At 38.2% G+C, this 22,430-nt stretch overlaps 1 protein-coding gene across 4 annotated transcripts in view; it reads right to left on the bottom strand.

Annotated features, from left to right (window-relative positions):
• Positions 1-22,430, bottom strand: part of TTC3 (tetratricopeptide repeat domain 3) — a 101,328-nt gene that overhangs the window by 22,437 nt on the left and 56,461 nt on the right. For 3 of the 4 annotated variants that reach the window (XM_063180589.1, XM_063180605.1, XM_063180594.1), the window contains exons 16-28: positions 19,886-19,946; positions 18,582-18,645; positions 17,053-17,169; positions 16,616-16,753; positions 14,849-14,938; positions 13,796-13,908; positions 7,517-7,643; positions 5,130-5,252; positions 4,903-5,004; positions 4,469-4,561; positions 4,196-4,260; positions 3,466-3,605; positions 135-446 (exon numbers count right to left, since the gene is read on the bottom strand). In XM_063180589.1, the coding sequence (XP_063036659.1) occupies positions 135-446; positions 3,466-3,605; positions 4,196-4,260; positions 4,469-4,561; positions 4,903-5,004; positions 5,130-5,252; positions 7,517-7,643; positions 13,796-13,908; positions 14,849-14,938; positions 16,616-16,753; positions 17,053-17,169; positions 18,582-18,645; positions 19,886-19,946 (1,545 nt within the window). Of the gene's footprint in view, positions 1-134; positions 447-3,465; positions 3,606-4,195; positions 4,261-4,468; positions 4,562-4,902; positions 5,005-5,129; positions 5,253-7,516; positions 7,644-13,795; positions 13,909-14,848; positions 14,939-16,615; positions 16,754-17,052; positions 17,170-18,581; positions 18,646-19,885; positions 19,947-22,028; positions 22,171-22,430 lie in introns of those variants that run through there. The other variant, XM_063180614.1, reaches the window with a different exon arrangement.

Raw genomic sequence — 22,430 nt, 5'->3', positions numbered from 1 at the left:
CCCTGCCGAGCTCCTGAGGCACCCCGGTTTTGTTCCCCTCTGGAAATCAGGGAGGGACAGGACAAAGAGGAGAAGTTTTCCTTTGCAGTTTCAAAGCAGGATAAAGGAGAATTTCCTGTGCTCCCAGAACCCACCCCGGTGATCCAGGTGCTGCAGCCACTTGTGCACTTTGGCATCCACCTCTCCCAGCTGGCTCAGCACGTGCAGGAAGGCCCTGCTCCGCACCCGGCTCCTCTCCTGCATCACGGAGCTCAGCAGCTGCTCCAGCACCTCCTGGGCAGCGTGGATTTGGGAATAAGAGCTGAAATCCTGCTCCCTGATCACCCCCCAGGCCAGCAACTCCTTCAGCAGCCTGGCAGTGTCAGGGACAGCAGCTTTGATCTTCTCGGAATGGCGCCGGATGTGCTGCAGGATTTGGTCCCCAGCGTATAAATCCTGGCCAGCACCTAGAAAAGTCAAAATGTTCCAATTTTAAAGGCACAAAACCAGCAAGATTTCATTGTCCTTACCACAATTCCAACTAAAAAAGCTACTTTAAAAAGCTTAAAATCTTTAAAAAGCTCAAAAACCTTTAAAAACCTCAAAAACCAACTTAGAAAGCACAGATAATTTAAGTGGTGTTTGTAATTGTTTTACACTGAGAATTACAGGATGCAAAGAATTATTTTTCCCCATACATCCTGAGCATTAGGAATTTGACCCAATTTGATTTGATTTCAATTTCTGTTTAAAGAAACAAACTCCTTGCCCAGATTGAAGGATGAGGTCACAGTGACCTGCAGTGGCTCCAAGGATCACAGCTAAAGATGAGGCAGAGAAAAGGAGAGAGCAAAGACTGAAAACAAAGCAAACAGGAAATAAATGAAATAAAAATAAAAATAAAAACAAAAATAAAAATAAAAATAAAAATTTTACAAATCCACAGGGAAGCCAAAATCTCCCAAATTTCCAGGACATGCCATCAAACAGGGAACAGGCACCCAGAGAGCATGGGATTGAAAAAATACACCCAGAGTATTTAACAGGGAATCCTAGGAAATTATACATTAATTATATCCCAAATTGATAATACAGACCCAAAATAAATTTCCCAACATCCCCCTTTTTTCTGTGCCTTGAGAAGCTGCAGGGAATTCCCAGCTCTGCAATGTGGAGCAGCCACCATCCAGCAAGGAAAAGCTGAAGCTTTAAATGCCTACAAAGGCTGAAGTATTTTTATTTTCCCCAACCATCTGGAATGTACTTTTCATGATCACTCTGTCTTTATTTCAGATATTTTTTTCTCTAACAGGGTCCCCAGGTGCTTTTTCAATGGGTTCATCCCTTTCCAAAGGGTTCACTCAGAATTGGAGCCTTTCCCCTCTCCAGGCCGATCCTGCAGGAAGCAGCCAAGGGAAAACTGAGGTTTTCTACAAGGAATTAAATTATGCAGGAATGAAACCCCACAGCTGTCACTGTGATATATTCTGAAAAATCCCTCCATCAGGATTTTTCTCCTGAGAAGCCTCAGAAAAGAAATGTAAACAATAATTATCTGATTGCTTGGGATGTGGCTGGAGATCATTTACCAACAGGGGCATCTTTGATTGGTTCCGTGTGAATTGTTTTTAATTAATGACCAATCCCAGTCCAGCTGTATCAGACTCTGATCAATCACAAGTTTGTATTATTATTTTATCATTTATTTATATATTTATATTGTTAAACTTTCTGATGTCTCCTTTCTCTTTCTTTAGTAATATAATATAATATAAATTGCTATAATAAATATAATATACTATAATAAATGTAACATACTATAATATACTATATTATAGTATAGTATATTATATACTAGACTATAATGTAATGTAATATAATAAATATAATAAAAATATAAAATATATAAATTATATAAATTGTATAATATGATATAATACGATATGATATGATGATATGATATATATGATATGATATAATATAAATTGCTATAATAAGTATAATATACTATAATAAATGTAACATACTATAATATACTATATTATAGTATAGTATATTATATACTAGACTATAATGTAATGTAATGTAATAAAAATATAAATTATATAAATGATATAAATTATATAAAACGATATGATATGATGATATGATATATGATATGATATGATATAAATTGCTATAATAAGTATAATATACTATAATAAATGTAACATACTATAATATACTATATTATAGTATAGTATATTATATACTATACTCTAATGTAATGTAATAAATATAATAAAAAAATATAAATTATATAAATTATATAATATGATATGATATGGCATAATGTAATGTAATGTAATATAATATGGCATAATGCAATGTAATGTAATGTAATGTAATGTAATGTAATGTAATGTAATGTAATGCAATGTAATGTAATATACATCAGCCTTCTGAGAACTTGGAGTCAATTCTCATCTCTCACCTCATCCTGGGACCCCAACACCCCAACAATTATTAACCACACACAGGGACACCCCCCAGCAACAAAAACAGAAGTGAAATAAAATTTTGTGCGAAGTAAAAATGGTAAAAATGCCAATTTTTCACAGGGGGGTGACGCTCAGCATGAGGATTCTGCTGGGATTGAGCTGGGGATGCTCAGAACACTGATCCCACTGCTTTGTGCTGACTCAGAACCCCAGAACCCCAGGGAAACTGGGATCAGAACACCAGAACCGCAGGGAAACTGGGATCAGAACCCCAGAATCCCAGGGAAACTGGGATCAGAACCCCAGGGAAACTGGGATCAGAACCCCAGGGAATCTGGGATCAGAACCCCAGAACCCCAGGGAAACTGGGATCAGAACCCCAGAACCCCAGGGAATCTGGGATCAGAACCCCAGAACCCCAGGGAATCTGGGATCAGAACCCCAGAACCCCAGGGAAACTGGGATCAGAACCCCAGAACCCCAGGGAATCTGGGATCAGAACCCCAGAACCCCAGGGAAACTGGGATCAGAACCCCAGAACCCCAGGGAAACTGGGATCAGAACCCCAGGGAAAATGGGATCAGAACCCCAGGGAAACTGGGATCAGAACCCCAGGGAAAATGGGATCACAATCCCAGAACCCCAGGGAAACTGGGATCAGAATCCCAGGGAAACTGGGATCAGAACCCCAGGGAAAATGGGATCAGAACCCCAGAATCCCAGGTAAACTGGGATCAGAATCCCAGGGAAACTGGGATCAGAACCCCAGAACCCCAGGTAAACTGGGATCAGAATCCCAGGGAAACTGGGATCAGAACCCCAGGGAAAATGGGATCAGAACCCCAGAATCCCAGGTAAAGAGAGGCTGGAAAATCCCTCCGGGATCACCAAGCCCAGCTCTGCTCCCACCCTGTCCCAGCCCGGAGCTCCCAGTGCCAGGGATGGGCACCCCAACGCTCCCACCCTTCCCTGGAGCCCCCAGCCCCAAGTCCCCAGGGTCACCCACCCCTGTGCTGGCTGCCCTGGGGCTGCTCGCTCCCCTCCTGCTTCTGCTCAGCTTCTCTCCTGGCACAGCTCCTCCTGGCCGCCTCCCGCGCTTCCTTCCGCCACTTCTTCTTTTCTTGCTTTATTTTTATGTTCCTAAGGCTGCAAGAAGCAATGCAGCAGCCAGCCAAAGGTTAATTAAGGTGTAAAAAGTCACACTGGAAAGCACAAATGCAATGAAAGTGGTCTTCACTTAGGAGCAGAGACCGCAAGAATTCATAAAAACATTGGTTTTCTCAAGTTGCACCAACTTTTGCTCCCACTAAAGATGTTTAAATTAGGATTGGCTCCAATACTCTTAATTTATAACTCAGCATTTTCAACCAAATTTTAACATTTTATTAATTTCATTTTTTAAAATCTGTTTTGTTTGTCTTCTCATCTTAACTCCTCATTATTTAAAGGTTAATTGACAAAAAAAAATTGCCAACTTAGTTATGTGAAATATCTGAGGATCAGTAACTACAGCAGCAGCATAAAATGCATTTATATTTACACCTTCTAAACATTCACACAAAATTAATTCTGTGGAACAATTTAAATGCTTTTACCATTGGATTATATTGGATTTTACCAGATTTTTTTGGTTTATCAGGCAAAGGGCAAGGATAACTTTCCAAAATATTTGTAAAAAAGGCAGGAAAGTCCCTCCTGCTTTGCTCTCAAATCAATTAAAAAAGGGCAAATCTTACCTTGTGCATTTCTGTTTTATACAGGCCCTTGGGGGTTCCTTCAGTTTTGGGATTTTTTGTTCAAACTACCAAAACAAGGGACAGGACAGGAATTAAATCTGGGTTATGGCAAAACAAACCCCACAATCATTTCTGCTTCTCTCAGGTCAGTATTGCCCTGGGGAGAATTCTCCATTTTCCTGTGCCTTTTTTTATTTTTGCAGTTATCCTCATTTATCACTTTATCCCCCTTAACATTCCAATTAATTTCACATAAAACATGACCATACTTACTTCACATTTTACCACCCCAGGAGGACTGAAAATAACTATTTTTGAAATAAGGCCTTTACAATCAGGAGTAAAACACATTTCCTTAAGGAAATCCTGCAGGAGAAAAGGACACACACAACAAAGGCAATTAAATCCACACATCATTTATACCCCTGCACAAATTAATTCCTCAATTTGAGGTGACCAAAGGAAACACAATCCCAAACTCTTCCTGGGATGGGTAGAAAATCAAAAATCATGGAAAATCTGTGGCATTTTTTATTCTTTTACTCTCTCCTCCCATTTCACACCCAAAAGCCAACTTCCAGAATAATTGTAGGAGTTCCACGTTTCCCTTTATTTTATCCTGGCTGCAGAATTTGTGGAATTCCTTGACATATCTCAATGCTATGATCTTAAAAAAATTTAAAATTCCAGCGTGGCAAAGGCCTCACCTTATCATTTTTATCACTGTAGCTTGCCGTTTTCAGCTTTTTCCAGCAGCTGATGTGGAATTCCACTCTACACTGCTGACAGCAGATAACACGTATAAAACCCTAAAAATGGCAAAAATTGAACATTTTTAAGTAAGACCACAACAAAATGCAGTGCTGAGCTTGGCAGACCATATAAAAAGGGGCAGAAAATAGATCAAGTTTTACTTTTCAAACTGAAAATTTACCTTAAAGTCTGGGTCTGTAAAATATATTTGGATTTTGGAGTAGCCATGGCACTGCTGATATCGACAAACAGCATCTGGCTCTGGGGGGAATTTACATTCCTCAATATAATTCCTTAAAGCCAGCTGGAAAACACAGAATGGTCAGAGTTAGAGAGCACAGAACCAGGAAAAGATTCAACTTCTGTAATTCCTTAAAGCCAGCTGGAAAACACAGAATGGTCACAGTTAAAGAGCACAGAACCAGGAAAAAATTCAACTTCTACTCACAAACTCCTGGGGACAGCAGTGAAACACATCCCTCTAGGCAGAGCAGTGACTAATCCCAAAAATTAATATAATATTAAACTGTTTTCTATTGAAACCAGGCAAGATTGGCCTTTTATGGCCAAAATATTCCAGGGGTTGCTGGAAGTGCTGGCAGCTGAGAGCTCACAGCCTCAAACACCCAGAAAATGCAGGTTTGTCCTGGGCCAGTGTCCCATTGTCCAAATGGTTTTATCATTGTGCAAATGATTAAACATTATGGGGGAAAAAAATGGGGTTTTTTTGGTAATTTCTGAAGATCCCCAGCATTTCCAGAGTGCCTCACCTGGCACCTGGGCTGAGGAACAAGCTGAGAGCTGGCCCTGGGGAACCAGCGAGGTGTCCCAGGGTGAATCCTGAGGGAAAGATTTCATGTGGAATCAGGGAATTCAGGGATTTCATGTGGAAACCAGGCCTCAGGTTTGAGCTTTTCTATTTTTCAGGTTCTGAGCTGCTTTAGTGTGTGGGTCTGGGCTTCATATTATGGGATGGTGAGCCAAGAGCACACCAAGAACAGAGCCCTGATGAAGGCTGGCAGGGATCTGCATTGTGCAGAGCTCCCTGACCATGGATGTATTCAGATTGTCTCTGAGAAATCCTGAGGGTGGATTTAGTAGCAAAAAGCCCAGAAATGCTGTTCCTACCCCAAACTCTGCCTCAGGTTTGAGCTTTTAATATTTTCACATTCTGTGCTGCTTTAGTGTGTGGCTCTGGGTTCACATTCAGGGATGGTGAGCTCTGTGCACAGAGCAGGGAGACAAAACAATTCCTGCTCCAGCTGGGCACCAAGGACAAATGAGCCAAATCTCAGCCCAGGAGCACAAACCCCGTGGGCTGGAGAGAGAAAAACAAGCAGGGTGGGACTGCAGGGCTAAAGCTGGAATGGGACAATGAACTGCAAGGTGCAAATGGAGCAGAACTGATCCCAGGGACAGAGCCCGTGCCCGGCCGTGCATTTTGGGGCCATTTTGGTTCATCCTGGGTGCAGCCCTGGCTGGGCTCTGGTGCTGCCCAAGGTGCATCCATGGAGGAGATGCTGTGAATAAATCCCTGCTTTATTCTGGAGCTCTGCCCAGCCTCTGCTCTAGGTCACAAGGCATCAGACTGAGCCCAGATTAATTAAACACCACCAAGAACAGAGCCCTGATGAACCCTGGCAGGGATCTGCATTGTGCAGAGCTCCCTGACCATGAATGGATGGATGGATCCACATTGTCTCTGAGAAATCCTGAGGGTGGATTTAATAGCAAAAAGCCCAGAAATGCTGTTCCTACCACAAACTCTGCAGGTCTGGGGATTTTGGCCAAGTGAAAAGCCTTCCCAGTTCACTGTGTTAAAAATGCCTCTGTGCAGAGCAGCTCCTGGTGCCAGATTTTTCCAGTCAAACAGGGAATTTTACCACATAAATCCCAATGTTTTATCCAGGAACTATGGGGTTAAAGTCTGGTTTAAATTTCCGTCTCTTTTGAGAAATTTAACCAAAAGTCTGTTTTGGCTTCAAATTTAAAACTTCTTGGTTCTGCCAGCTCTGATTTTGAACTGGTTCTCCCCAGAATTCTGTTGTGTGCTCACACCTGAAGGTTTGGGAGTGTGCAAGGAAGGGAATCAAACATTATCCCAAAATCACTGGGGCTGGAAAGGGAATCAAACATTATCCCAAAATCACTGGGGCTGGAAAAGAGCTCCAAAATCCAACCTGGGACACATCCCCATCTTGTCATGAGTGCCACACCCAGGCCCTGCCTGGCCAATTCTGATAAATGATAAATAAAAAAATTAGAAATGAAAAAACGGTAAATGGAAAAATGATCAATGGAAAAATGATAAAAAATCATAAAGAGAAAATGATGGAAAATGATCAATGGAAAATGGCTACACCTTGTGAGCTCAAACAAAGCTGCTTCTCCAAACCCACTGGCCTGTGGAAGCTGCACAATTCCCATTGTGGAAAAAGGAGAACTGGAATTTCCCCAACAGGAATTTCAGCCTCAGTGTCCTGCCTGCTGCTCCCCATCCTTTCTGTATCCCAGGGAGGAGCAGGACAATTTTCTATTTCTTTTTTTTCATAATTTATTTGAACATACCTGTAAATTCTCTATTCGCGTCTCCTCAATGACCTGAGTTGTTCCTGGCCAGGTTAAAACTCCAGGGAAAATATTGTGATCAATCATCAGCTTTGACCTCAGGAATTGGTCGAGGGCATGAACAAACCTGGATTTGGAACAGGTCAAACACACTCAGATCCCCTGGGAGCAAAAATTTCCTAAAATTTCCAAAAATTTCCTAAAATTTCCACCATCAATTTTATCCTGCCAGGAGCAAACAGTGGTGACTGAGAGGATGGGGGATGAGAGAGCAGCTGGCTCATTAAATGCTGGTTTGGGATTTTTTAATTTTTGTTAATGTTGGGATTGAAGCGTTTGAGATGGTATTCTATATTATCTTTGGATATATTTATTATTTTTTATTTACAGTTTTATAAGTTGTGAGTTCTATAGTATTTTACTAATAAGTTAATTAATGGTTAATTTTTTTTTCTATATAGTTTTTAAGGTTAAATTACCTAATTAAGAAATGACCCTTAAATTATTTTTACTCTTAACTTAATGACTAATTATTCCTGTCTTGTAATGTGGATTTTTTGTCTAAGTATAAAACACTAATTAAACTTGTGAAGGAGGAGAAGGAGGAGGAGGAGAAGGAGAAAAAGAAGGAGACGAAGAAGAAGAAAGAGAAGGAGGAGGAGAAGGAGACGAAGATGAAGACGAAGAAAGAGAAGAAGAAAAAGAAGGAGGGGGAGGAGGAAAAGAAAGAGAAGGAGGAGGAAGAGGAAGAGGAGGAGGAGGAGGAGGAGGAGGAGGAGGAGGAGGAGGAGGAGGAGGAGGAGGAGGAGGAGAAGGAGAAGGAGAAGGAGAAGGAGAAGGAGAAGGAGAAGGAGAAGGAGAAGGAGAAGGAGAAGGAGAAGGAGAAGGAGAAGGAGAAGGAGAAGGAGAAGGAGAAGGAGAAGGAGAAGGAGAAGGAGAAGGAGAAGGAGAAGGAGAAGGAGAAGGAGGAGAAAAAGAAGCAGAAGGAGGAGATGGAGGAGGAGAAGAAGGAAAAGAAGGTGGCAAAGAAGGACCAGCTTCTGCTTTAAAACTTTTATCTTGTTCTATATACATTACTATATTCTAAAACTTTAAATTCTAGGTTTTCTACCTTGTGACATTGCACACTTCTAATTAATCTCCACACTTGTAATTACAGTGTAATTAATTAATTTTGGAAGTCTTCTCTATGGCTTTGGGTTAAATGCAGTGTTCTCTTGAGGGTCTGTGGCTTTCAGCAGAGAAAGTTTAAAATTCTCAGCATCCAGGGTTCCAACATTTCAATTTTCTGGTTATTTGGAGGTAAAACCCTGCAGGTGTGAGGGCAGGCAGGGATGAGCCTGGGATGCCAAGGGATCCATGGATGTGGGAAGGTTTATATAGTGTGGATTTTTATGTAAAGTTTGAGGTAAGAAATGCTGACTTAGAAATGTCATGGAATTGGATAGATATTGTTGAGAGAGAAATGGAATGAGAAATAAGTAAATAAATAAATTTCTGTAAATAAAACTAGATATTTTGAAGAAAGACAACGATTAAAAATGTATTGTAGCAAGATTTATGAGGGGTAATTTTAGATTACGTAAAGTTTGAGGTAAGAAATGTTGGCTTAGAAATGTTATGGAATAAGGGTAGATATGGCTGAGAGAGAAATGGAGTTAGAAATAAATAAATAAATACTTTAAAGTAAATAAAACTAGATGTTTTGGAGAAATAGAACGATGAAAAATGTATCGTAGTAAGGTTTATGAGGGGTAATTTTAGACGATGTAAAGTTTGAGGTAAGAAATTTTGGCTTAGAAATGTTATGGAATAGGATGTTGTTGAGAGAGAAATGGAATTAGAAATAAATAAATAAATAATTTTAAGTAAATAAAACTAGATATTTTGAAGAAAGAGAACTATTGAAAATGTATTGTAGCAAGATTTATGAGGGGTAATTTTAGAGATGTAAAGTTTGAGGTAAGAAATGCTGGCTTAGAAATGTTATGGAATAGGATATTGTTGAGAGAAAAATGGAATTAGAAATAAATAAATAAATACTTTTAAGTAAATAAAACTAGATATTTTGGAGAAATAGAATGATTTAAATGTTTTGTAGTAAGATTTATGAGGGGTAATTTTAGACGATGTAAAGTTTGAGGTAAGAAATGCTGGCTTAGAAATGTTACGGAACAGGGTAGATATTGTTGAGAGAGAAATGGAATTGGAAATAAATAAATAAATAATTTTCTGTAAATAAGACTAGATATTTTGGAGAAATAGAACTATGAAAAATGTACTGTAGTAAGGTTTATGAGGGGCAATTTCAAAAGATTGGTTTTCAGTTGGCTTCTGATAGTGATGGTGTGAATTACAACATCTGTCCTGTCTCAGCCTTCACAGGAGACTGAAAACGGAATAGAAGTCTTTAAAACCTCTCTCAGTTGCCCCATCTCTGGGTGAAAAAAGGGCTTTATCCAACAGCCAGAGCTGCTGTCCCCTGTGCAGGGACCTTTTTGGGGTCAAGACTGCCAGGGAAATGATCCACGAGCACAGGAGTGGGATGCAATCCCAGGAAGCAGAAATTCCCTCAGAGCATCCACCAGCCCTGAGCAGGTGCTTTGAGCCACCCCCAGCAGGAGGGGAGACAGAAATACATAAAATTCAGTCCCAAACCTCCTTTATTTGGCATTATTTTGGCGTGGCAAGGGGGCGGGGAGAGGGGGGATGGCAGAGCCCCAGCTGGAGGCAGCACAGCCAGGCCCGGCTGTGCTTTATTTATTCCCTGCAGGATAAAGGGAGAAACACCCTGACCAAAACCTCCTTTGGTGTTTTTCATTCTGAGTTCTGTGTGTTTCTTTTATATATTGGAAGTTAATGAAGTTTTTTTCTCTTTATTCCTAAGCTGGAGCCTGCTTTGCTTTTTTTTATGGTCACATCTCACAGCAGACAACACCAGGGAGAATTATTTTCATAATTCTGAGGAGCAGGGGAAAAAAACTTCCCCCTTTCCCCATCCCTGTGGGCAGCTCAGACGGAGAAAAGCCAGGAATGAGGGAGTGAATTCCAGCTTGGGATGAAGGAGGGGAGCAGAAAGGTGATTTCAGTTGTTTCACTCTGTTTCCCACTCTCCAATTATCTTTTAATGAACAATAAATAATTTTTTCCTGACATTGTTTCCTGTGAGTCATTAGGAAATGATCTCCCTGCATTTCCCTCCACCCTGGAGCTTTGCCAGGGAATTTCTCCCCTCTCCCTCAGAGGAGGAGATCACAACGGGATAAGGAGCCCCCACCACCACGAGCCTTTAGGGGGGATTTTGATCCCACAGATCTCCAGGGACACCCCAAAATCCCCCCAGCAGCTCCCCACAGGATTCCCTGAGGGACAAACCCCAGCAGGAATTTCTGGACGGGTGGGAGCAGCTCCCGCTTTTTTTCTCCCGGTTTTTTCCTGTCCTGGCCCTCCATTCCAGGCTCTCCCTGTCCCTCTGGGCTGTGCCAGCTCAGAACTCATCCCTGCTTTATCAGCTCCAGGGAATTTGTGACTCACTGCGGCCTCTGCCCAGCCCAAGGCCGCCCTCCAGCTCCCTGGGGATGAGATAAAGCCAGATTTCTCTGGGATGCATTTTTCCCTCAGAACAAGGAGGGTTTGTTCTGTCCCTCTGAGCTCCCCCTCACTGCGGGGCTGGCATCCCTGAATCCCAAATATCCCCCCAAATCTGCTCTGCTCAGCAGCTCCCATCAGCAGCAATAACATTCCACTTGCATTCAATCCATTGGATTAAATCCACTGTATTGGATTAAACCTGGATTAAATTTATTGTATTAAACCTATTGTACTGAATCCATTGGATCAAACACACTTGGATTAAATCCATAGGATTACGTCCATTGGATTAAACCCACTGGATTTAATTTATTGCATTAAACCCATTGTACTGAATGCATTGGATTAAACACACTTGGACTAAATACACTTGGATTAAATACACTGGATCAAATCTATGGGTTTAAACCCACTGGATTAAACTAATTTTATTAAATCCACTGGATTGAATCTACTGTATTAAAGCCATTGGATTAAATCTATTGTATTAAATCCATTGGATTAAACCCATTAGATTAAATCCATTTAATTAAACCCATTGGATTAAATCCATTGGATTAAATACGTTGGATTAAATCCACTGGATTAAAACCATTGGATTAAATTTATATGTATTAAACCTATTGCACTGAATCCACTGGATTAAACACACTTGGACTAAATACACTTGGATTAAATACACTGGATCAAATCTATGGGTTTAAACCCACTGGATTAAACTAATTTTATTAAATCCACTGGATTGAATCTATTGTATTAAATCCACTGGATTAAATCTATTGTATTAAATCCACTGGATTAAACCCATTAGATTAAATCCATTTAATTAAACCCATTGGATTAAGTCCATTGGATTAAACCCATTGGATTAAATCCATTTAATTAAACCCATTGGATTAAACCCACTTGGACTAAATACACTTGGATTAAATCCACTGGATCAAATCTATGGGTTTAAACCCACTGGATTAAACTAATTTTATTAAATCCACTGGATTGAATCTATTGTATTAAATCCATTGGATTAAACCCATTAGATTAAATCCATTTAATTAAATCCACTGGATTAAATCCATTGGATTAAACCCACTGGATTAAACTAATTTTATTAAATCCACTAGATTGAATCTATCGTATGAAAGCCATTGGATTAAATCTATTGTATTAAATCCACTGGATTAAACCCATTAGATTAAATCCATTTAATTAAACCCATTGGATTAAATCCATTGGATTAAACCCACTTGGACTAAATACACTTGGATTAAATCCATTGGATTAAATCTATGGGTTTAAACCCACTGGAATAAACTAATTTTATTAAATCCACTGGATTGAATCTATTGTATTAAAGCCATTGGATTAAACCCATTACATTAAATCCATTTAATACATTGGATTAAATCCACGGGATTAAATTTATATATGAATATTTAATTATAATGATATATATAATATATATATTGTCTAATAAATAATTATATTAAATATTAAACCCATTGTACTGAATCCATTGGATTAAACCCACTTGGATTAAATCCATTGGATTAAACCCCTTAGATTTAATTTATTGTATTTAAACCCATTGTACTGAATCCATTTCACTAAATCCATTGTATTCAACCCACTGGATTAAATTTATACATATAAATTTAATGCACAATTATATATATAACATATATAATTATATATATATAGTTTAATTAATAATTACATTAAATTTTAAATCCATTTGTACTGAATTCGTTGGATTTAAACCACTTGGATTAAATCCATTGAATTAAACACATTTGATTTAATTTATTGTATTTAAACCCATTGTACTGAATCCATTGGATTAAACCCATTAGATTAAATCAATTTTATTAAATACATTGGATTAAATCCACTGGATTAAATTTATTGTATTAAATCCACTGTATTAGACCCACTGGATTAAATTTATATATATAATTTATTTAGCAATTATATACATATACAATATATATACATATATATATATATATTTTTTTTTTTTTTTTTAATTAATAATTATAATAAATTTTACACCCATTGTGCTGAATCCATGGGATTAAACTCATTGGATTAAATCCACAGGATTAAATTTATTGTATTAAATTCTCTGTATTAGACCCACTGGATTAAATTTAGATATATAATTTAATTAACAATTATATACACATATAATACATATATATATATATATATATATATATATATTTTAAAATAATTAATTATAATAAATTTTACACCCACTGTGCTGAATCCATTTGATTAAACCCATTAGATTAAGTCCATTTTATTAAATACATTGGATTAAATCCACTGGATTAAATTTAGATATATAATTTAATTAACAATTATATACATATATAATATATATAATTATATATTAAAATAGTTTTAATTAATAATTATAATAAATTTTAAACCCATTGTGCTGAATCCATTGGATTAAATCCATTGGATTAAACACATTTGATTTAATTTATTGTATTTAAATCCACTGGATTAAATCCACTGTATCAAACCCATTTTATTAAACCCATTTTATTAAATCCATTTTATTAAACCCAGCTGACAGATGAATTTAATGATCAACACAGCAAAATTAAAGCCCCACCACGCACAGTTCTTCAAATAAAAAACATTTTCCCAACAAACCCTGAAATTTTCCATCAGACCAACCTGTTTTGCCTGAGGTAAACCCTCCCAATTCCATAGTGTGCCAAACAAGAACAACTTTCTTCTGGATATTTCTCCATTATTTTCTTAAACTGAACTTCAGCTTTTGCCAATGCCTTCAAAAGAAACGGGAGACACAAATAAAGGCAGTTTTGCCAGAATATTTTCATTTTCCTGGGTTTTTCCCTCCTTTAGACTGGGTGGGTGTGCCCCATTCCTTGATCAGTCTTGGGAGCAGTAAATGGAATTACAGACCCCTGTGATCACAGGCAGAACTTCTCTTTATTTAAAAAAAAAAACCAATTTATTCTGTAAGCATGGAGTTGCTGTAACCCAAATAAATGAAATTTCTGAGCTCAGCTATTTTAAAATTCATTTTAAGACACTGAATATTACCAAACACTGCAGGAAGAAACCCCCCCCCCAAAAAAACCCAACCCCTGTTCTGGTTTGGCATTTCCAGAACCCAGAAGAATTCTTGGTTTAGGATCAGAATATTCCTGTCCAAAACACCAGTGCAGAGCAGAAATCAAAATTACTGATTGTAATTTCCTGATACTCATTTGAAGGCTTACAAAGCAATTTTATTTGATAGTCTAATTCCAAAACTATCAAGGATTTAGTCCCAAATATTCAATTTGGACAATTCCAAAATGTGCCCAGAGGTTTCTCTCCCCTCTCACCTTCCCAGTTATGAAAATGCAAAAAAAGGGATGAGAAACTGAGCTAGAAATTGGAATTAAGGGAGTTTTTATACATAAAATAAATAAAAAAAAAAATAGAAATATATGCTTTAAATATACATAAATTGGAATTAAGACAGTATTTATATATAAAATAAATCAAAAAATAGAAATATATACGTTAAATATACATAAATTGGAATTAAGACAGTATTTATATATAAAATAAATAAAAAGAAATAAATAAAAATATATACGTTAAATATACATAAATTGGAATTAAGACAGAATTTAAGTATAAAATAAATAAATTTTTTTAAAATATATAAATAGATATCAAAAGAAATAAAAACACAAATAAATTCTGTCCTACCTCAGGATGTCCCATTCCCAGGAGGGCAGTGGCATGTCCATAGAGGAATATAACATAATTAATATTAAGAATATTCACACTATTCATATACTAAAAAAAAAAAAAAAAAGAAAAAAAAAAGAAAAAAAAAAGAAAGCTAAATTTTAGTCACAGCACAACAAAGACATGGTAAAAATACTGTAAATTAATATTAATTAAGAGAAATCCAGGATGACTTTTGGGTCAGTGGCTGATTGGGTAAGGATACACAAACACCAAATTTCACTGAATTTGCCATCAAAATTTTTTTAACCATTTGTTCTTATAAATCAAAGTTCATTCAACAATCACAGAGGAGACCTTTAAGATCATCAAGTCCAACCAAAAATGGAGTTTTGATTAAAAAAAACACAAAATGTTTGATGCAAATATTTGTGGAAAAGGGGAAGGGAAGGGAAGGGAAGGGAAGGGAAGGGAAGGGAAGGGAAGGGAAGGGAAGGGAAGGGAAGGGAAGGGAAGGGAAGGGAAGGGAAGGGAAGGGAAGGGAAGGGAAGGGGAAAGGAAAGGGGAAAGGAAAGGGGAAAGGAAAGGGGAAAGGAAAGGGGAAAGGGAAAGAAAGGGAAAAGGAAAAAAGAAAAAGGAAAAAGGAAAGGAAGGGGAAGGGGAAAGGAAAGGGAAAGGGAATTTCAAGGAAAGGAAATTTCAAGGAAAGGAAAGGGAAAAGAATATTTTGGAAACACAGGTGTGTGTGTGTCTGTAACATTCCTAAAATCTCTCCATCAGCAGCCACCAATCCAACCGAATCCAACCCAACCCAACCCAGCCCAATCCAACCCAGCCCAGCCCAACCCAGCCCAATCCAACCCAGCCCAATCCAACCCAGCCCAGCCCAACCCAACCCAACCCAGCCCAACCCAACCCAGCCCAACCCAGCCCAATCCAACCCAACCCAACCCAATCCAACCCAGCCCAACCCAACCCGACCCAACCCAACCCAGCCCAATCCAACCCAGCCCAATCCAACCCAGCCCAGCCCAACCCAACCCAACCCAGCCCAACCCAACCCAGCCCAACCCAAAACAGCCCAACCCAACCCAGCCCAATCCAAAACAGCCCAACCCAACCCGACCCAACCCAATCCAACCCAACCCAGCCCAATCCAACCCAACCCAACCCAGCCCAACCCAACCCAGCCCAACCCAGCCCAATCCAACCCAATCCAACCCAACCCAACCCAATCCAACCCAACCCAACCCAGCCCAATCCAACCAAATCCAACCCAGCCCAATCCAATCCAACCCAACCCAGCCCAATCCAGCCCAACCCAATCCAATCCAACCCAACCCAGCCCAACCCAGCCCAACCCAATCCAATCCAATCCAACCCAGCCCAATCCAGCCCAATCCAGCCCAACCCAATCCAATCCAACCCAGCCCAATCCAGCCCAACCCAATCCAATCCAACCCAACCCAGCCCAACCCAACCCAATCCAACCCAACCCAGCCCAATCCAACCCAATCCAACGCAATCCAATCCAACCCAACCCAGCCCAATCCAATCCAACCCAACCCAGCCCAATCCAATCCAACCCAACCCAGCCCAATCCAATCCAATCCAACCCAGCCCAACCCGACCCAACCCAACCCAGCCATGGCCATTCTGGGAAGGCAGGGTTGGCACAGGGGGTGCAGGCAGGCCCCTCTGGGGCAGGCAGGGCTGGCACAGGGGGGTGCAGGCAGGCCCCTCCAGCCCTGCCTGGGCCGGGGAAGGGAATTTGGCTGCTCTCACCGCCAGGCCCGAGCCGTAGAAGATGCTGAGGAGCTGGGAGAAGGCGAGCTCGGCGTCGTGGCACTGCTGCTCCTGCAGGGCCCGGCAGCCATCGCGGGCCAGCGCCTTCACACCCTCGGGCAGGCAGCTGAAATCCACCTGCAACGGGCACCACAGCTGTCAATCCAAGAAAAAACTCCATTTCCCCCCTTTTTTCTGTAATTTAATTTTATTTTCTTAATAAATAAGAATATTTTGGCTTTTTTTTCTTTCTTTCTCACATTGCGCCTTCAAAATTTTTCACACTTTCTTCCACATTGCGCCTTCAAATTTTTTATACCCGGTGTTGTTGGGTTGTTTTTGCACACAATAATCAGGATTGTTTTGGGGGAAGGAAGGTGCTGAATGCATAAATTTGAATTTCTGGGATGAAAACCAAGTTATTTCTGGGAGTTTACCGTGAATTCTGGAGCGTTCAAGGCTTTCAGCAGGGGCAGTAAAACGGGTTTGTCCCTGGCCAGCGAGGCTCCATCGCCCTCCAGGCCAAGGGATTTTCCACCTGCACTGAAATCAACCTGGAACGGTTCACAGACAGTAAATTCAAATAAAGAAAACATTTTCTTATTTTTTTTCCTTTCAAAAGCAAGCAAATAATTTAATTCAGAAAATAAATATTTGCTAGAATGCTTCTGGGACAGCCAAGTGGAAATCCTGCGGCCTCCTGAACTGTTTCACCACAATTTCACTTTTCAAGAAGCAAACCAAGTGTATTTTTATAAAACTCTTCAGAGTTTCAGTTTTTATAAAACTCTTGCATTAGATTTTCATGGAGCTGCTAATCTCTTAAAAATCCCATTTTAATTCTAAATTTCTCTCCAGAAAGCTGCAACTTTAGTTCAAGCACCGTTTTAATTCTCCTCACATATAAAAAAACCCAAGAGCACCACCCAGACTCCTGCTTTTTCTCACTTTTTGTGCCCAAATATTTTTGGAAGAGCTGAGCATTTTTTCATTTTTCATTTGTGTCCAGCTCAGCTCATGCTGGAAGGTTTCACAGTCCATTATTTTATTCTGTTATTTATTATTATGTTATGTAAAAATTATATTTTGTTTTCACTATTGATACTTCCTGAACTCTGCAAGAATTTCCATTATTATGTAAATAATGAAAACTTATTTTAATTTCCTACAACTCCTGGGTTAAAGCTGTCCCATGCAGTTATAGATCAGAATGAATTTTATTATTTTAATGCTAAATTAATGACATACAAAGCAGATTAAATAAATGAAAATGTTCTGAAATAGCAAAACAAAAAGAAGTATTTGATAGGAAATGAGGGGTAGAAAATTCAGTTTCATCCTGTGTGTTATTTAATCTGAATAAAGATTTTTGATATCTACATCCTCTAATTGACAGGGATGAAAGAATTAGTTATTTAATTAAGTAATTAAATAATTTAATTAAGTTAAGCATTATCATTATTTCCTTCAGAAATTTATTGGTGATTGACCAGAGAAGGAGAATTTTCCCCCAATGAATGAATTTTATAAAATTTGTATGAATTTTAGTGTTTCCAACAGCCAGTCTACAAAAATGGTTATTACCAAATGTATCCAAATGGAAAAAAAACATTTAGGCAGAAAGTTGGGAAAGGCTTTTTAAATCCCTGAATGATCCCAGCCAGGTTTTAATTTTTGATTAAAAATTTAATTAAAAATTGAATTTAAAATTATCCCAGCCAGGTTTTAATTTTTGATTCAAAATTTAATGAAAAATTATCCCAGCCAGGTTTTACAGCAGGAGAAGAAAGAGAAACCAGAGGAAAATCAGAATAAATCAGAATAAATCAGTGTAACCACAGAATTCCTGCCTCTGATCAAAGCCACACAGAGCACAGAGAGTCAAATTTTGGAATTAACCAAGATTTTGTGCAATATTCCTAAAAAATGAGAAATAATTTCCAATTCAAGGCTGGATTCCCATTACCTGTGGCACAGCACAGAAACCTTGATCCTCCATGGCTTTTTCCCTCTTCAAATCCACATGATCCCTACAAAAAACAGGACAGGGGCACCAAGGGTTTGGAAATGTGCTTTAAATCTCAATTTATTGTCAATAAAATGTGGTTTTCTAAGGCCTGATCATCTCCCCCCCAGCACAGAAATAATTTTGGAGCTGGTTCCGCTGCTTTAAAGAGGATTTGTCCCACAATAAATGAAAATATTCCCCCTCCTTGAAGGGAAAGGAAAATACTGATAATTCAGTTTCATGACCTCTCCTGTGGCAAAATTTCAATTTTTCTACCTACACTGGTACTCAAAACATTACGGGAAAACAACAGGATTGTACTGAAATAAATGTTGATTTAAAGAAATTGAAATTTGGGGTTGTGGTCACATTTCAATTAGGACTGGGAATTATCAGGTTTCCTGAAGAAATCTGAAATCTGTGTTGAAAAATTCTCTTCAATGCAAACTTCCCTATTTCCATAAAATAAAAATCCTGTTTTGCTGGATTTTCATGTTTTGAGCCATCCTAAACAAAACAAAAATCTCCAGAGTGTGGCCCCAGCACCAGTGGAAATATTCAATGATTTCCTCTGATAAATTCTGTTTTAAGTGGAAACAGAAATATTTTATAAATATAATATTTAATATAGAATTATTTATTAATAAATATTTAAATATAAATATTTAATACTATAAAATCTATTGTTTTACCTTAATTAATTGAATTTTAACCCCAAGTGCAACCATTCACATTCCTTTTCTACAGGAGCATCCTGGCCTTAAAATCCGACTTTTGATTGGAAATTGGGAGCCAACAAAGAACTAAACAGAGTTCTTTCATAAAATAAAGTTTACAAAACCAAATTTCATTTTTTTCCAGAGCTCAGGGAGTGCCAGAGGAGTTTGAACAGTTCTTTTGAACAATTCAAGGAGACCTTGGAAATGAGGCAAGAGTTACAATTACTGCTTTAACTCTGGATGTAACAACTGAAACAAAACTCCTGTCCCCCCTCTCTGCTCCCACAGCAAATATTCAAATTATGCCTTTATTTACTAAAACTCAGCTGGGCATGGAAGATTTTCAGTTTTCAAGTAATAACTGTGGAAAAATTGGAATTTTGGGGAATTTATCCATTCTTAGGATGTAAAAAAATTACACAGAGCCATTAGCAAGGAGCAAGCAGCAAACCCAAGATGTATTAATTTTACATAAAATAGCTCAAAATAAGAATAATTTTTAAAAAAAGTACAATAAATTTTTAAATAAATAGTATTGCTCACCTCATTTTTTCATCGTCACTAGTTTTGGTTTTTGGCTTTCGTTTGCTTTGCTGGCTTTGGTCTGTAAAGAGGAAAAGGATTTTAAACAAAATGATCATTACCTGAAACAAGCAAAGAAAAAAATGCACCTGGAACTCACTTTTGGCTCTGTAAATTGTAGATCTTAAAAACTGACAAGGGCAAAATCAACACAACCAAAAACTGAAATTCAATTTAGTTTTGTTCAATGGTAGATAAGATTAAAAAAATCCTAAAGGGGAATGATTTTAAACAAATAGAAGAATCTTAAACAAACAGAAGAATCTTAAAATCCTGCAGGATTGCAGCATTTTAATCCCAAAATTGTGATTAAATAATTACAAAATTGTGATTATTAAAGTGGACTCCAGGCTAAAGAAATCAGTCTGTCCTAAAAAAAGAATAATTTATATTTTTATATATACATATATATATAGTTTATATATTATATGTAGCATATATTATATATATCTAATATATAAAAAGCAGTTCATATTTCTATATTATATATATTTTATATATATATTTCTAATTATTATATAATTATGCATTGTATATTAGAATGCATACATTGTATGTTAGGTAATATACAATGTATGCATTCTAATTATGATTATGTTTAAATAAATATATAAATTATGATTATATTTAAATAAATTCTAATTCTGATTATATTTAAATAAAAGGTAATATGCATTATAAAATAATATTATTGAATGTTTTATATTTAAATTGTTTGGGGTTTTTTTGGCTATACTATTAGTGACCAATCAGAATTTTCAAAGGGAATTACAGATCCCTATGGAAGTCCAAGTTTTTCTGGAAAAATCATGAGGGTGAATTTTTTTCCTTCAAAAGCCCCGGATGAAAGTGAAGTTCAAGCCTTGCCAATCTCAAATGGAAATAAACAGAGACAAACAAATAACTCCGAGTGGAAATACTGGATGCCAAAAAGAAGGAAGGAGTAATCAGGTGAGACCAATTCACATTTAACTCTCAAATTTCACCCCAAAGGCGTCACACAGAATTCACTGGAGCGCCTCAGACCTCCAGAGCTCCAGCCCCGCTGTGGAGCAGGGGCTGAGGAAACAATCCCTGGGCAGCAAGGAGGGAGAAAATGACTTTAATGCTTTGTTGGGATGACAAACCCAGGAATTCCTGCCATTAACTGCAAAATCATCTTTTTTTTTTTGGTTGGTCACACCCACAGAAAACAATGCAGCACCTGGGCTGAAATTCTTGGGCACTGAGTTAACGTTCTGCTGAACCACCAGAAAATCGGATTTTGAGGACAGGAGGAGGAGTTATTCAAGTCGCAGGTGAAATTTTATAAATTGTGTGTGCTGAAAAATGATACTCAGAGGATTTTAAACAGAAATACTGAACGTGGAAAAATCCAGGTGAGCTCTGAGGGCTCTCCCTTCGGGCAGGGGAGGCGCCCATGAACATTCCTGTGCTAAATCCTGCCCGGGGGCAATTAAAGCCTTGGGCCAGCAGCAATTGCTCATTAAGAGCTGCTTAATGACCTCAAACTTGAGTGAGTCAGCACAAGAACCAGGAGCCACCGGGCCTGAACATGTTCAGAACGATTCCATGGACCACTCCTTGAGCTGGATGGAACTCATGGGAACCCCAAAGCTGCACTTAAAATCCCCACAAATCCCTCTTAATATCAGTATTGGAACGCTGGAAAAGCAGAATCCTCCTGAGGGGCTGGAAACACTTCCAGCACATCATCCTTTAAGACTGAGATATTTCATTTTTTTTCCTTCATTTTACGTGTTGCTTCCCCTAAAGGAACCAATCTAACTCACAGCAAAATCTTAGTGAAGAGAAGAGAAACCACCTCAGCGTGGAAGGAAGAAATCAATCAGAAAAAAAGAAAAAAATTCATCCTCATGACTTTTTTGATTATTTTGCTCCAGTTTCAGAAGCCATTCAACAAAAATTACTGCAGCAACAATTCCCATAGAAACAACTCCTCCCCTACAACACCCAACGTTAAATGCTGCTTCCACATGAAATAAAAAAGCTCCTAAAACAAGGTAACAAGCAAAACCAGCTGATTTACTATTAAAATACTTAAGGAAACGCATTAATTCCACAGAAAACACCATTTACTTACCCAACAAACACTTAAAAATATTAGGAGAAGCAAAATGACTTTTCTTAGCACTTTCCATTAGGAGCGACCAAAGATATTTAATAAAAATATACAGCAGCTCAAAGAAACAGTACATGAAGACCAAAAATAGGAAGTAGCAAGAAAAATAAATCAAAAAGGCCAGGAGTTTTACAGTAATATAATGTGGCATTAAGTTCTTTGCCATTAAAACTCCCTGCAAGTTCAGTGAACAAAGGCAAAGGGGAAAAAAAAAAAAAAAAAATAAAAAAAAAGGCTCTTCCTCCCCCACCCACAGCAAACTGGGGCCAGCCAGTCACTGGGAGCCTCCTCCTCCCTCCAAATCAAACATTTTGCTCTGCAGAACCAGGGGGAGGAGGGAGGGAGAACAGAAAGTGAAAATGG

The sequence above is a fragment of the Melospiza melodia genome, chromosome 2, assembly GCF_035770615.1.
Source record: "Melospiza melodia melodia isolate bMelMel2 chromosome 2, bMelMel2.pri, whole genome shotgun sequence".
NCBI lineage: Eukaryota > Metazoa > Chordata > Aves > Passeriformes > Passerellidae > Melospiza > Melospiza melodia.
This window is presented reverse-complemented; position numbering and strand designations above follow the sequence as displayed.